This window comes from Parus major, chromosome 9 (assembly GCF_001522545.3).
Source record: "Parus major isolate Abel chromosome 9, Parus_major1.1, whole genome shotgun sequence".
NCBI lineage: Eukaryota > Metazoa > Chordata > Aves > Passeriformes > Paridae > Parus > Parus major.
The window spans coordinates 15,413,439-15,426,401 of record NC_031778.1 but is presented as its reverse complement, the minus strand read 5'-3'; the positions used below and the strand labels follow the sequence as shown (position 1 = coordinate 15,426,401).

General features: G+C 56.8%; 1 protein-coding gene and 1 long non-coding RNA gene across 6 annotated transcripts; one reads left to right on the top strand and one right to left on the bottom strand.

Moving 5' to 3' along the window:
- Positions 1-309: 309 nt before the first annotated feature.
- On the top strand, positions 310-12,330 carry SLC51A (solute carrier family 51 subunit alpha). Of its 4 annotated transcripts, XM_015637226.3 has the most exons (10): positions 346-427; positions 9,075-9,796; positions 9,995-10,089; positions 10,470-10,624; positions 10,741-10,814; positions 10,886-11,044; positions 11,175-11,286; positions 11,388-11,534; positions 11,734-11,839; positions 11,962-12,330. In XM_015637226.3, the coding sequence occupies exons 2-10, from the start codon at positions 9,762-9,764 to the stop codon at positions 12,096-12,098; spliced, it is 1,020 nt and encodes a 339-aa protein (XP_015492712.1). In that variant the 5' UTR covers positions 346-427; positions 9,075-9,761; the 3' UTR covers positions 12,099-12,330. The 4 variants fall into 4 exon arrangements, 3 of the variants coding, with proteins under 3 accessions (XP_033372759.1, XP_015492712.1, XP_015492713.1); XM_033516868.1 differs by lacking the exon at positions 9,075-9,796 and having other exon boundaries at positions 310-427; XR_004498802.1 differs by lacking the exon at positions 346-427 and having other exon boundaries at positions 5,994-9,796; positions 11,388-11,566; positions 11,962-12,077.
- LOC117244891 lies at positions 1,248-4,842 on the bottom strand. Of its 2 annotated transcripts, none has more exons than XR_004498804.1 (2): positions 4,740-4,842; positions 1,248-2,427 (listed from the first exon to the last, which is right to left on the bottom strand). It is a non-coding gene; the product is annotated as an uncharacterized LOC117244891 (long non-coding RNA). The 2 variants fall into 2 exon arrangements; XR_004498803.1 differs by lacking the exon at positions 4,740-4,842 and adding an exon at positions 3,931-4,037.
- Positions 12,331-12,963: the final 633 nt, after the last annotated feature.

Here is a 12,963-nt window from a genome sequence, read left to right as displayed (position 1 = left end):
CAGTTACCTCTTTTGGCAAGATGCTGGCCCTCCCCAGATGCAGCTGAGGGGGAGAGCAACAGCACAAGGACATCCCTTGGCGTGCATGGCACTGATACCGCTCCTGCCAACAGCCCCAGTGCCCTGGCAGCCCCATGGCAGCAGCCATGGTCTGTGGGGATGTTGTTGACCTGGAGCCTTCACCCCTGCGGGGTCGGCTCCTGCTATCTTGGCAGCTGCACCGTTTGTCCCTGCTCTGATAGCAGCTCTGCCCCGTGAGCTCTGCTTTTATCTGGGGGTCAGGGCAGCTGTGGCTGTGGCAGGGGGGCTGCGGGGCTGGGGTGCTGCAGCAAGTGTACAAATAAGCTCAGGATGTGAACACAATAGCCAAGGACCGGCCTTTGAAAAGCAGGGGGATGCAGCGTGGCCGCCCTGGGACACATCAAAGGTCTGTCTCACTCTGCACTGCTGAAAAAGCCCGTGTGTTTGATGGCTACCCATGGACTGGCCCCGGCACAAGGGGCCAAGGGTTTGAGCGAGGGGAACTGGAAAGGGAAAGAAAAGCAGCAGGGAGAGAATACAGGAGCTGGGACACAGTCATGTGGATCTCTTCCTCAAAAACGTGGGCCTCTCATGAATTCCCTTGTCTGTTTTGTTCAGGCTCTTGCTGATCTGTATCTGGATTGCAGCGCACAGCCTCTCTTTCTCCTTCTTCAGTGTACCACCAGGCAGGCATTCCAGGTCACTTTTGCTGAGTGCTTCATGTGCAATTTTGCAAGCACTTCTCTTGAATCAGCATTTGCCACAGTTGAAGGCTGTTGGGGTTTTTCCCTTCCAGACTTGGTGGTTAGAGTCCTAGAAATCCACAATTTGTGGTGCTTTCCTCAAGAAGCATATGTGGCCAGCAGGAAAGTTACTGTTACTTAACAGGCTTGGAAACAGCTCTGTGCAATGCCTGGACAGAGCCATGAAAGGACATGAAGGTATGGTGGAAGCGATCTGCTTGGTATGCTGGACATGTCCCTGCCCAGCTGGGTCCTGCAGGGCCTGCTGTACCTCTCTAGCAGGATCTGGTCCTGCAAGAGTCCCTGGATACTCAGTCCTGTGCTCCCAAAAGGACCTGGAAAGCCCAGAAATATTTTGTTTCTGATTTGCTCTGCAGCGTTTGCATGTGCTGCTTTTGGATAAAGAGCCTGAGCCTGCTCAGTGGGAGCTACCCTCTGTTGATAAGGGCAAATGTTGACTTAGAGATTAGAACCGTCCACTGCTTTGTTTTTTTATAATGTGCATTTATTGGCATAAGAGCGGTGCAAAGGACAAAGGAAAAGCACAACATAAAAAAGCCAGTACCCTGTGCAGCATTGCAGGCTCTGAGGGGAAAAAGGTGTCCCTAAGAGGGCTGGATGATAGTTCAGCTCTTAGGAAGAGGCTGCAGCCTGCAGGTGCTTCTGGCCCCAGGCATGTGGGAGCAGCAGGCAAAGCCGTGCCTCCTCTGTGAATTTGTGATTGAAGGGGTCTCATGGCCCTTCTTCTCTTGATGCCATTGTCAGGGTAATTAAATGCTCCCAGGCAGGTGCCAGAGCCTTTTGCAAACTGAGAGTTGGCTTTGTCTTGTTGACCTGCTGGAAATACCTTGTTTTAGGGTGAATTATTCTCTCCTAGCAATATCTGAAAGCAAAGAGGGGGCTTTAATTGGGGCAGGATTTGCACAATGGGGGCTGAACAGGGAGAGCAGGAGCTTTTTCACTACCTGCTAATTGCCTCTTCTCTGCACTGGTGGCAGCTGTGACACCTGTGCCTGCCTGCTGTGTGCCAGCTTTGTGCCATGGGGACCCAGGGGATGCCATGTGCCTCACAGGTTTATTTATGGAGCAGAGGGTGAGATGTGGTGTTCAAACCAAGGTACCTTAATTTGTCTCTGGCAGCCAGGGATGGAATGCTTTCATCACTCAGGTGCTTGACATGGCTCTGGGGTGTTCACGCCTTTCTCTTGGGCTGTTGTGGGTCCCCAGTGGCTGAGCTGAAACCCATGGGCTGCAGTTTGTAGCCAGCCCCCACTGCCAGGCATGGGCAGACAACAGACATGGTCGATATAAAAGTGAGTCTGGACTTGTTTTCCCTGGGACAGTAGAAGCAGGTCAGTGCCTCAAGGGCAAATCCCCTGGGAGGTGCGTGCTTGGAGAAGGCCTGTGGCTCTCCCAGCTCTTGGAACAAGATAAAGCAGCTGCCTCAGCCAAATTGCTGACCTTCCCATGCCTGCTGGTCTGCCCTGCAACAGTGTCCTGTCCCTGGCAGGCACTGTCCCCCCGGTCCCCTTCAAGGGCAAACGTCCATGGTGGGCTATGATGAAGAAAAACTTTGCCTGTTCCCCCTTGTCTTGGCAGGCACCTTTGAGATGCACACATGGCAGGGCTGGGCCCTTACTCACTGGTAAAAGCTAGTTTAACCCTAGGGGGAAAGAAAAAAAATCAGTTTGTATTTTTGTCTGGTCACACTAATGGAAACAACTTCCCCTGCTCTCTTCCTCACTCCTCCAGTGAATAGTGGGCTGTATTTGGTTTTAGCTCCTGACTTTTAGTCATCTGTGGTCTGTAAAGGAAAGGTCAGCAGGGACTGTTTCCAGCACCAGCCTCTCCTTTAGCTCTGCTCAGTATGTCCACGAGAACTGCCCTGGGGGCTGCTGAGCCCTCTGTGCCAGTGCAGGCTCCCTCCTCAGCCTCATGTCATCGCAGAGTTTGCTCAGTGCCATTACCCCTCTCTGGCAGCTTTCTTTGCCTGTGCACATCCCTGTGGCTTTCATGGCAGATAAAAATTTGGAGGTTTTATTTATTACTCAGTGATGGAAAAATGGCACATGGGCCCAGCGTGATGTTCACCTCTCCTAGTGCTGCTCCAGCCCTCCATTCTCTTCCTCATCATAGGAGACTGGGGCTGAAAGGCCTTGTCCCTTTGCTTTATCCCACAGCAGGGACTTGGGGAAGAAGTGACACCCAGGAGAGGCTTGTCCAGGGCTGAGTATTGCTTGGCTGTCAGCAAGAACTGGTGATGCTGGGCCCCTACCACCCCCTGCCTCAGCTCCCTGCACCCCATAGGATGCTGTGCTCACAGGTGTGGATGCCAGCCAGGTGGATAAATATGTCCCACACATATACATCACAAGTTTGGGCACACACATGTGTATATGCACATGTACACCCCTACCCACTCCTGCACCCAACATGAGTGTGCCCACCTCTCCAGGCATGCCCATCCTCTCCCATCCCTCTGCCTCCTTGCCTGCCAAAGCAGGAGGGAGCAGGCAGCAGGTGGGAGTGCTTGCCCAGCACCCTGGTGTGGACCTGGCACTGGTAGATGTGACAGAAAGGAAAGGTGTTTTTCTTGGTTCCCATTGAGCTGCACTTGGGATGCTTTCCCACCTGCGATGGGAGGCAGAACCATCAAGGGACAGCTGAAGAAGTCCCACTGAGGGCTGAAGCTTCCCTGAGCAGGTGGGACTACTCCCTGTGCCTGACTCAAGGGGTTGTGGGTGACCCCATGGGGTGGCCGAGGCTGGTGGGTGGGTGCCATGGAGCTGGGAAGGCTCAGGGTCATCAGGGGAGCAGCACCTCCCTTCCACAAACACACTGTGTCTCTGCCGGCTCTCTGGGAAAATATTTGTCCATCTGACTTTTTAAAACCTCAGCATTTTCACCTGTGAGCTTCTTGCAAGACAGACGAGTATGAAAATAAAGCTCCTGACCAAAGCAAACGCTCACAGCCCACTCGGAGGGTGTGTTAACCTCGTCATTCACCAAAAGCAAACATCAGCAGTGACGTGGCTATTTTAGGTAGCTGTGGTAGAAAAAGGTCCCTCTGTTTTTCAAACAAGGTGCCTTTTCATTCAGAGTTGGGGGTGGCTCTGAGAAACCAGAGGCATGTCACTGGGACACCCACTGGAAATGCAGATGTTACCTTACGGCAGGAAAATACTTCTTTGCGTCCAAAGCCCTGGCACGGAGCGCGGTATTTCCGCAGGATCCCCCCAGCTGGGCTGGGACTGCTGGCCGTTTGTTCGTCCCCTTTGAAGGACACAAAGCCCTCATCATGCTGAGCCCCACAGCTTGGTCACTTCCCTTCTGGCCCAGTGCAGCGCCATCAGACGTGGAGCTGCTGGGAGGAAAAGCAAACAGAAAGGGGGCCAGAAGGACTGGACAGAAGATGGGGGTGTTATCAGGTACCCCATCTGTGAGGCTCTGTTGAAACAGGAGGAGAAGGCTGGGGCCATCAAAGCTTCTCTGATGGCCTCAATCCAGACCATAGAAAGGTTTCATCCAGCTTCCGTTGGGCTTCTTTTGTCTCATGGTGGGTTCCCCTTCCTCCCAAACCAGTGACAGGCCCCACCATCCTCTTCTCTGTCTGGGGGATGACTTGTGGAATGCTGGGCATTGCAGAGGGAAGCCCCCTGCCCTGGGGAGCCCCTTTGGTCATCTGTGGGGCCGGGGGACCCTTGTGTGGGTCAGTACCCCAGGAATGGTTTGGAAGTGTGATTGAAGCTACGGCATGGGCAATGAGTCAGCCTGTGGGGAAAAGCTGTTCCACTCGTGTGTGCACACCCATCCCAGCTCATCATGGTTTATATGCACTGTACAAGATCCTAGATAGTATAGAAAGTCACATACATATTTATAGATGTGTGTGTATATGTTATGTGTGGCTTTTCTATGAATATATGCACATGGTTACATGGTCTCAGCAGTTTTGGGAAGAGGTGTCATGCTGACCTGATCTGCAGCTGGGCTGCTGAGGGCTCACAAGCCAGTTCCCTGTGGGGTGACCCCTTTAGGTGCTCTGGGACAGACACAGTGGCATCCTGGTTGTGCCAGTGTCTCACTTCTCTTCCCAGCCTGGCAGCATGGAGGCCTAATCAGGACGGCAGTGTCCGTGGTGGTAGCTCCCAGATCTGTATGGGCAGGAACAGGAGGGTCTCTGGGCGTGTCGCCAGGGCTGTGAGCAGGATCTGGTCCCCCAGCTGTGGCTGAGCAGCTGTTTCTGAGAGGTGGAGCATGGGGAGATTTTGCCCACACACCCTCTGCAGCACTTCTGCTTCCCGAGAAGGTTAGACATCCGGGGCTGGCTTTTCTGTGAAACAGCGAGCTGTTCTGGTTAGCAAAAATCCCCAGCTCTGCCCTGTGCTCCCCTGTGTGCTGCACTCCCCTGCTCTCACCCCACCATCACTGCCCCTCCTGGGAATGTCCCATCATTCATGGCTGCACAGGAGACTTGAGGGCTGGGGTCTCTGACAGGAATGATCCTTATTGCCTTGTGCTGAGAAAAGGGGATTTTCCCTGCCCAGAAGGGGTAGCTGCAGCTGGAAGGACTCCTACCCCAAACCCCTCTGGGGCCAGCATTTTTCCTGGTGACCTTGAGACAGAGTGGAGGCAGCCAGCTGGCTTCCAGGGCAGTATCCCCCTCATCTGAAATGCCAGCTTGGTCTATGAATAACACCTGGCATGGATCTTTCCCCAAGGAAAAGATTCTTTTTCTCTTGCACAGAGCAATGAGAGACTGAGCCCTCTATACCCTCATGGTGTACTCACACCCCATTTTACAGCTGGGGAAACTGAGGTGTGGTCCCTGACTCTGCCTTGCAGCAGGGTCGTGATGCAGCCCCTTGGGATTGCAGGGCACTGGGAAGTATTTTCCAGCAGCAGAGGACTGGTCCCCACTGGAAAGGGGAGGATTTGTGGGAGGATGTTGCTCTGCCAGGGGGTCCACACTTTCTCCTACCCCAGGTGTGCTGTCAGGGCAGCCAGGGCACCTTCACCTGCCCAGAGAAGGGACCCAGTGGGGCCCAGTGTCTCACTCCCCTGCAGTAGCCTCCCTGCCCTCATCACTCACTGCTCCCTCCTGGCCATATCTCCCAGGAACGGTGGCTGCCACCCCATCAGCTGCGTCCCAGGGCAATCAGTGGGGCACACTTGGGCCTTATCTATGGGCCAGCCATGGGAGGGGCTCCCTGCCATCCTTATCAGTGGGGCTCCAGACCTAGGGCTGAGGGGAGCCAGCCCCATTCCTGCTGTGCTGGGGCCAGGGCTGGGGGTATTGTCACTGTCCCACACTGACCATTGCAGGGGGGTGCTTGAAGTCCTGGGACCCCTCTCCAGCCTGGTAGCCAGTGTTGCTGTGACACTGACAGATTGGCAGGGGTCCAGCCAAGGCCATCGAGCTGGGCAGTTGTGGGTTGTGTTGGAACATTGGTGGCAACAGTCTTACTAGTGCCAGCAGGGTCTACACCCCTCATCCACTACCACCAAACTCAGCAGCAATTTCCTTACCATGGTGATGCTTCCAGGGTTGAGGTGGGCTTAAAAGGGCCAGCACTCTGTAAAAGGCTTTCCTGCCCTTTCACAAGTCTGATAGACCTTAGTGTTTTATTTATTTCTCAAGTTGTGCCCACCCTCCTGCTCCCAGTGTCTCGGCTGCTGGAAAACTGGCAGGGTGGGTGCGCTGACTCTCTCCTAAACCCCAGGAGTGTAGGAAACAGGATCATCTGTGGCCATGCAAAGCATGGGCATCCCTTTGAAGAGGTGCCTGTGGAGTGTGTTTTTCCCCAGAGGTGGGTTCCAGAGATCCCCCCATGCTCTGGGGTGCCAGTGCTCTCAGGGGGCTGCTCCTGCCTGGCTCAGGGACTGGGCAGTGTGGGAAGTCCCTTGGGAGAGGGGGCGTCCTGGCTGCTCTGACCCGCTGAGCAGGGTCTATCCCCCTGTGTCCTGTGACAGCAGTGACCACGGATCACCAAAAGCTCAGGGTGCAGATCTTTATTGTCCACTTGTGTGGCCAGCCCACAGCCTGGGCTGGGTGTGGAGTTCTCACTCCCCAGCATCCAAATCATCCACCGTGGCCTCAGGCTCTGGGTGGGAGAGTATGAGAAGGAATGTGTTTTGGTCTCCTAGCAGCTCCACCAAGGATATAGATGAGTTTTTTTCCCTGCCATGTCCTGGCCATGGGGAAGCTGGTGATGGTCAGCTGGGAGTGCACTGTGCCCACTGAGGTCAGCCCTTCTAGCCATAACCACAGGGAATTAGAGATGGGTGGAAAACTGTCTAAACCCCATACAAATATTTGCATTTTAAGGGCTTTTCCAAGTATTGGGGAATGCTGACACATCAGCAGTGTGGGCGAAGCTGGCATGCTGAGAGGGTCTGCTTGGCTTTATTTTTGAGGGGGAACAGGATTTCCACAGTCAAAAAGTTTTGTTTAAAATAAAATTAAAAAAAAAGCTAAATGAGCAAATGGGGAGAATTTTCAGCACTGCTGCAGATTTCTCTGCCAGCTCCTTGGGGCAAAACAGCCACCCTGATGCTGAGTGGACCACAAACCTTCAAACCACCTCTTGTTCTGGGCTGGTGGGTTTATGGCTCCCATCTCTGTGATCCTTCCTCCTTCCCTGCTGAAAGGGTTTTTGGCAGGAAAGGGAGTTCCTGTGGCTGCTCTGCCCTGGAGCATCCTGAAGGTGTGGGGCTGAGGTAGAACTGGTGGCAGCTTGGCCCATCTATTACCCCCATGGCCATGGCAGGGGATGCTCACCTGCCAGCTTTTGGCATGGTAGCAGCCTATGTGGAGAAGGCTGACTGGGGGACAAGGGTGGCTGTGGACCCTGATGGCTTCAGGACCGTACATCCCAGGCACAGACAGGGGCTGGGATAATGGAGAAGTTGGGGGGACTCTGGTCTATCCCATCCCACTGCATTCCCCCTCTTCACACCCATTTCCGCCAGCTCCTGGGGCAGGTTGAAGCAAGCAAATCACAGGCATGTCCTGTCCTGCTGGCACAGGGAGGGCTCAGCACCTTGGGCTGCAGGGGCCAGAGCCCTCTGTGTCCCCAGGGGACAGCTCTGGGGTGGTGACACTCAGACCCCAGCACAACAGGGTGTGGGTGTGTCCTGGCCCCATGTGGGGTGCTCTTGGGCACGGTGATGGGGCTGGGGCTTGATGCAGGTAGGTCAGTGCTGTGGGTGTCACTGGTGCATCCAACCCCAGTGGGGAGCAGAGGGGAGCGTGCAGCAATGGTGCCCTCCTTGCACACTTGTGCATGTGTGCTGGCACTCACTCATGCAGGGCATCAATGTGTGGGGCTGCCCTCTGCCCTGGGCTTGGGGCCCAGCCATGTTCTGCATCCCCCCCATGGGCTGGCAGGTTGCTCCATCCCCCACATCTGTACCTTGCATCTCGGGACATGCTGTGCTTGGGGAACACAGGGGATCAGGGCTCAGTCAGGCTCAGGTGCTACCTGAGTGGCAAGAAGGATCAGCATGGTGCTGCAGCAGTGACTCAGGGACAGCCAAACCCAGGTGTGCTGAGCAAGAGGATCAGCATGTGCCCCTGTGCTGGCCCTGGGACTATACCAGGCAGGGGAAGAGGCTCCTGCATGCGTCTGGGCAGTGAAGCACGTGTGGCTGTGTGCTGGGGCTGGACCCTGCTTCCCTGGGGCCAGGGATACGTGCAGATCATCCCAGTGCTGATGGACCACAGAGGGATGAGCACTAGGTGGATGAGCAAGACAGCAGAACTGCCATGACATAGCCTGCAGTGACCGTCACATAGAGGCCAGCATGGCAGATGTCACAGGAGCTGATGTGTTCAGCCACAGGCAATGCTGGTGATTCAGAGGTGCCAGGTGGGGACCCCCATTGGTCCCATGCACCCTGTGGGGCCAGGAGCAGCCATGGTGAGGGGTCTGCTTGTGCAAGGTGTGTGTGTGTGTGAGTGCAGAGGGCTGGGTGTGCAGCACGCAGTGTGCCAGGCTAGGTTACAGCATATAGGGCAGGAAAGGGTGTGTACAGTGTGTAGGGACAGGGATATGGGGCTTGGTTAATGGGGCTGAGAGGAGGGGAGCGCCAGGTGTCCATAGGATCTCAGATATGCAGAGTCCTCACAGGACCCCCTCCTCCCCCATCCCATTCCTGTGACAACAGCAGCGTCCCGCTCCTCCAGCAAGGTGCAGAGCACCCATCTGGGGTCCTGGTGCCAGTCTGGCTGCAGCTGAAGCCCCCTGCCAGAGGGGCCAAGGGTAGTCCAAGGAAACCAGTATAAATCCGAACTAATTTTCCTTGAAGGGCTGGGAGAACACCCGGAGCCGTGGACACCCTGGGACCCACCAGGATTCTGGGGTACACTGCTCCCCCTGGCTAAGCCCGCAGCTCCCCACTCAGATTGTTCCCTCCCCAGGCCGGGGTGCTGCTGCTGTCCCGAGGCCAGGGCTCTGAGCTGGGCCAGCCCTGCCCTCTAGTGCCGTGGGAGCTGCTCGGTGCAGGGCTCAGCCCCTGGAGCTGAGCCGCCCAGAGTCCTCCCGGGGCCCTTCGGGCAGAGCGGGGGCTGCCAGGCTTCCCCCCTGCCACCCCGGCACTGCTGCCGAGGGGACACCAGGACACGTCCCGGCCCCTCCGTGGCACCAGCAGCCCGGCAGTGTCACCCCGGCACGGCTGCCCTGCGCCCCAGGCCTCGGGACACGCAGGGCTGCCGCTACGGGTGACAGTCGCCTTCCCGGCACCCCGGGTCGATAACCGGGTGGCCAAAGCACTCGCTGGGCCGGGACGGCACGGGGCCACGCCAATGGGTGCCCGCAGCTGCGGGAGAGGGAGGGAAGCTCTGGAGGCTCTGGTTAAACTGGAACGAGGCGCGGCATCGTCCCGCGGTCCCTGCCCTGGGGACTCTGACCCCGTGGGCCGGCCAGGGGAGCTGAGGCGGGCGGTGACGAGCAGCCCCACAGCCTCTGGGACCGAGCGAGCGAGGAGCCGAACAGGATGGATCCCACTTTGGAGCTGGCAGATGATCCCAGGTGAGTGCTGGAGATCCCCGTGCCGCTTTGCAGCCGGGCAAATCCAACGTTTTGGATCAGAACTTTGGATGATCCCTCTGTAAAGGAAGGGAGGCGCTTGGCGGTGAGGCAAGCCAGCCAGGGGACCGCTCGGACCCTGCGGGGCTGGCTGTCCCCGTGTCCCTGCGGCCCCGGGCAGCATCCCGTTCTGCTCTGCAGGTTCTCCCTCCCTTTGGTGGAGATGCTGATCAAGAACTTCAGCGTGCCGGCAGCCTGTTTCTCCCTGCCGCCCACCTCCCGGCAGCTGCTGCACCGTACGTGGGGGGACGGGGTGGGGAGGACCCTGCTGTTGTCGCTGGCGGGAGCAGGACAGGAATGAAGTGGTAGGGTGACCGTGGCAAGTGCAGGCATGGAACAGTCCCAGAAGTCAGCAACTGGGCTGGTGCCAGGGTCTTAGCCTCCCATCTCATAGTCCTTCCTCGAGGGATGGGGACAGCCCAGGAAGGGCTAGCACTGGGGCAGCTGTCATGGGACAGCAGTGGCACAGAAGGGCCAGCTCTGGCATAGACAGGCATGTCCAGGGCAAGGCACAGAGCTTCCTAAATCTGTGGAGTGCTGGGTCATGGAGCAGCTCCCTGCAGTAGTGGCCCCAGTGGGGACAGGATCAAGACAGCTTCTTACCCCTCCCTCGCAGAGCTGGACATAGCCCAACTCATCATCCTGGGCCTCTGCACCATCATGACACTGCTGTCAGTTGTGATCTATGTGGAAGAGGTTTCGTACCTCTTCCGCAAGATCCGCTGCCCTATCAAGATGAAGACCCTCTGCTGGAGCAGCTCAGCCCCTACGGTGAGCTGGGCTGAGGGGGTGCTGGGGGGCATCACCCTGGGGGTCCAGGGCTACCCAAGGCATGCCAGCCCACAGGAAGGGGGAATGTCAGTGTGCCAAGCACATGTGTCCCCCAGGTTGTGTCAGTGGTCAGCTGCTTCGGCCTGTGGTTCCCACGCTCCATGATGGTGGTGGAGATGGCTACCACAGCGTGAGTATCACCCACCCTTGGACAGGCCACCATGGAGCCCACAGGGCTTGACTTGCCTTCCTCCTCCCCAGGTACTTTGCTGTCTGCTTCTACCTGCTAATGTTGGTCATGGTGGAGGGCTTTGGGGGCAAGGAAGCGGTGCTCAGCACCCTGAAGGATGTGTCCATGGTGGTCAGCACTGGGCCGTGCTGCTGCTGTTGCCCCTGCCTGCCCCGAATCACCATGAGCAGGTGAGGGGGGCTGGGATAAACTTCTGCTTCTGGAGAGCTTTCACCCCCTGCTTCTGCTGGGCTGGAAGAGACATCCCTGGGCAGGGACTTGGAGAGCTCAGTGTGCAATCAGTCTCTCTCGCTATGCCAGGAAAAAGCTTAAACTGATGATCCTGGGGACTTTCCAGTATGCCTTCTTCAGGGCAGTCGCTGTCTTCCTGGGGTTGATCCTGGCTGCCGATGGGAATTACAACCCTGCTGACGTGAGTGCCAGAGCATAGGGATGGGCAGGTTGATGACCTAGACAGGAAACCTCCACCTGAGCTTTGTCAGCCCAGTAACATTTTCTGTGTGTCCTCCCCAGATTTCAGCGGAAAGTGTGGCCCTCTGGATCAACACCTTGGTTGGTGTCTCCACCCTCTTTGGGCTGTGGGCCCTGGGCATCCTCTTCCGGCAGGCCCGGCTGCACCTGGCTGAGCAGAACATGCAGGCCAAGTTCACCTGTTTCCAGGTGAGCCTCTGTCCTGCCCAGCTCCCTCCTAGGTGAGGGGCTCCTGCAGCACAGATGGGGTGAGGCAGCATGAGAGAAGATGGTGGGGCAGGAGCCACTGCTGGGTGAGAGCCCCGCTGGCTGCAGGACAGCGGGGAAGGTGAAGGCTGGGAGCAGAGCAGCAGCACGGCCCTCACCACGGGGGTGCTGGTGGTTGCAGATCCTGCTCCTCCTGACGGCGCTCCAGCCTGCCATCTTCAGCATCCTGGCCAACAGTGGCAGCATCGCTTGCTCACCGCCCTTCTCCTCCAAGGCCAGGTCACAGCGTAAGTCAAGATGGGAGAGCAGCACCACATGTTCCCAGCCAAGCTGCCTCCATCACGTGGCATGGCATGGGGGGTGGGCATGGTGGATGGAGGCACCTTCAAATGACCCTTCTGCTCTTCAGAGATGAATGTGCAGCTGTTGATCCCACAGACCTTCATCCTGGCGGTGCTGACGCGGATGTACTACCGCAAGCAGGATGACAAGCCTGGCTACCATCCCGTCGGCTTCGCACCCGCCGGCACCAACGTCAAGGCGTGAACAGCAAGGAGAGACTGGGGGGGCCAAGGGGCACAGTGGGGTGAGGGGCTGGTCTACCCTGCACACCCTTCTCCTCCCCTGACCCTGGGGAGCTGCTGGCAGCAGAAGAGGCAGAAGGGGAAAGAGCATCTTGGGACAGAATGAAAAAATCCATAAGCCAAGGTGGTCCATGGAGCCACCTCCAGCCTGGAGATTTTTGTCTAGCACTGAGTAAAGATAAATTTTTACTGGAGTCTTGCATTGGTGACTGGGTTCATATTATCTCTGCCTAGGTTGGGTGGGAGATGACTCCATCATCCTCCAGGATGGAGCCCAGATGAACACAGCCATGGCATGGGACTGCTGTGGGATGCCCAACATCCAGCTGTGTCACTGAGCTCTGGCTGCTGCTGGCTGAGGTCCCACAGCCAAGGCAATGGTGATTTCTCCCAGGACATCAGGATGGGTCTGACCTGTCCCTGTGGCCTGTTCTCGATGGCACTGGCTGCTCCTGAAAGCACACAGGGAGCATCCACACCTCCCAGTCAGGCGCCAGGCAAAGGAAATAGCCTTGAAGCACCTTTGTAACACCGGCAATTAGTTAATGCTGTCTTAACCAGACTTGGTCCAGTACCAGTATCTGCTCTAGACATGGGGATTAACATCAGGAGCAAAGATAATTTGCAGAAACCACTGGGTAATCTTTTGACCCCAAGTGTTCATTATAGACACCAGAAACACAACTCAGACCATGGTTTCAAATGAGCAGATCACATGTTTGAAAGTTGCAGCCACTCTCCAATGCTCTTTCTTCTACCACCATCCCTGGTACCTCTCAGTTCTGTCCTGTTGCTCATTTTCTTGGCCATCAGAAAATCCTTCCCCT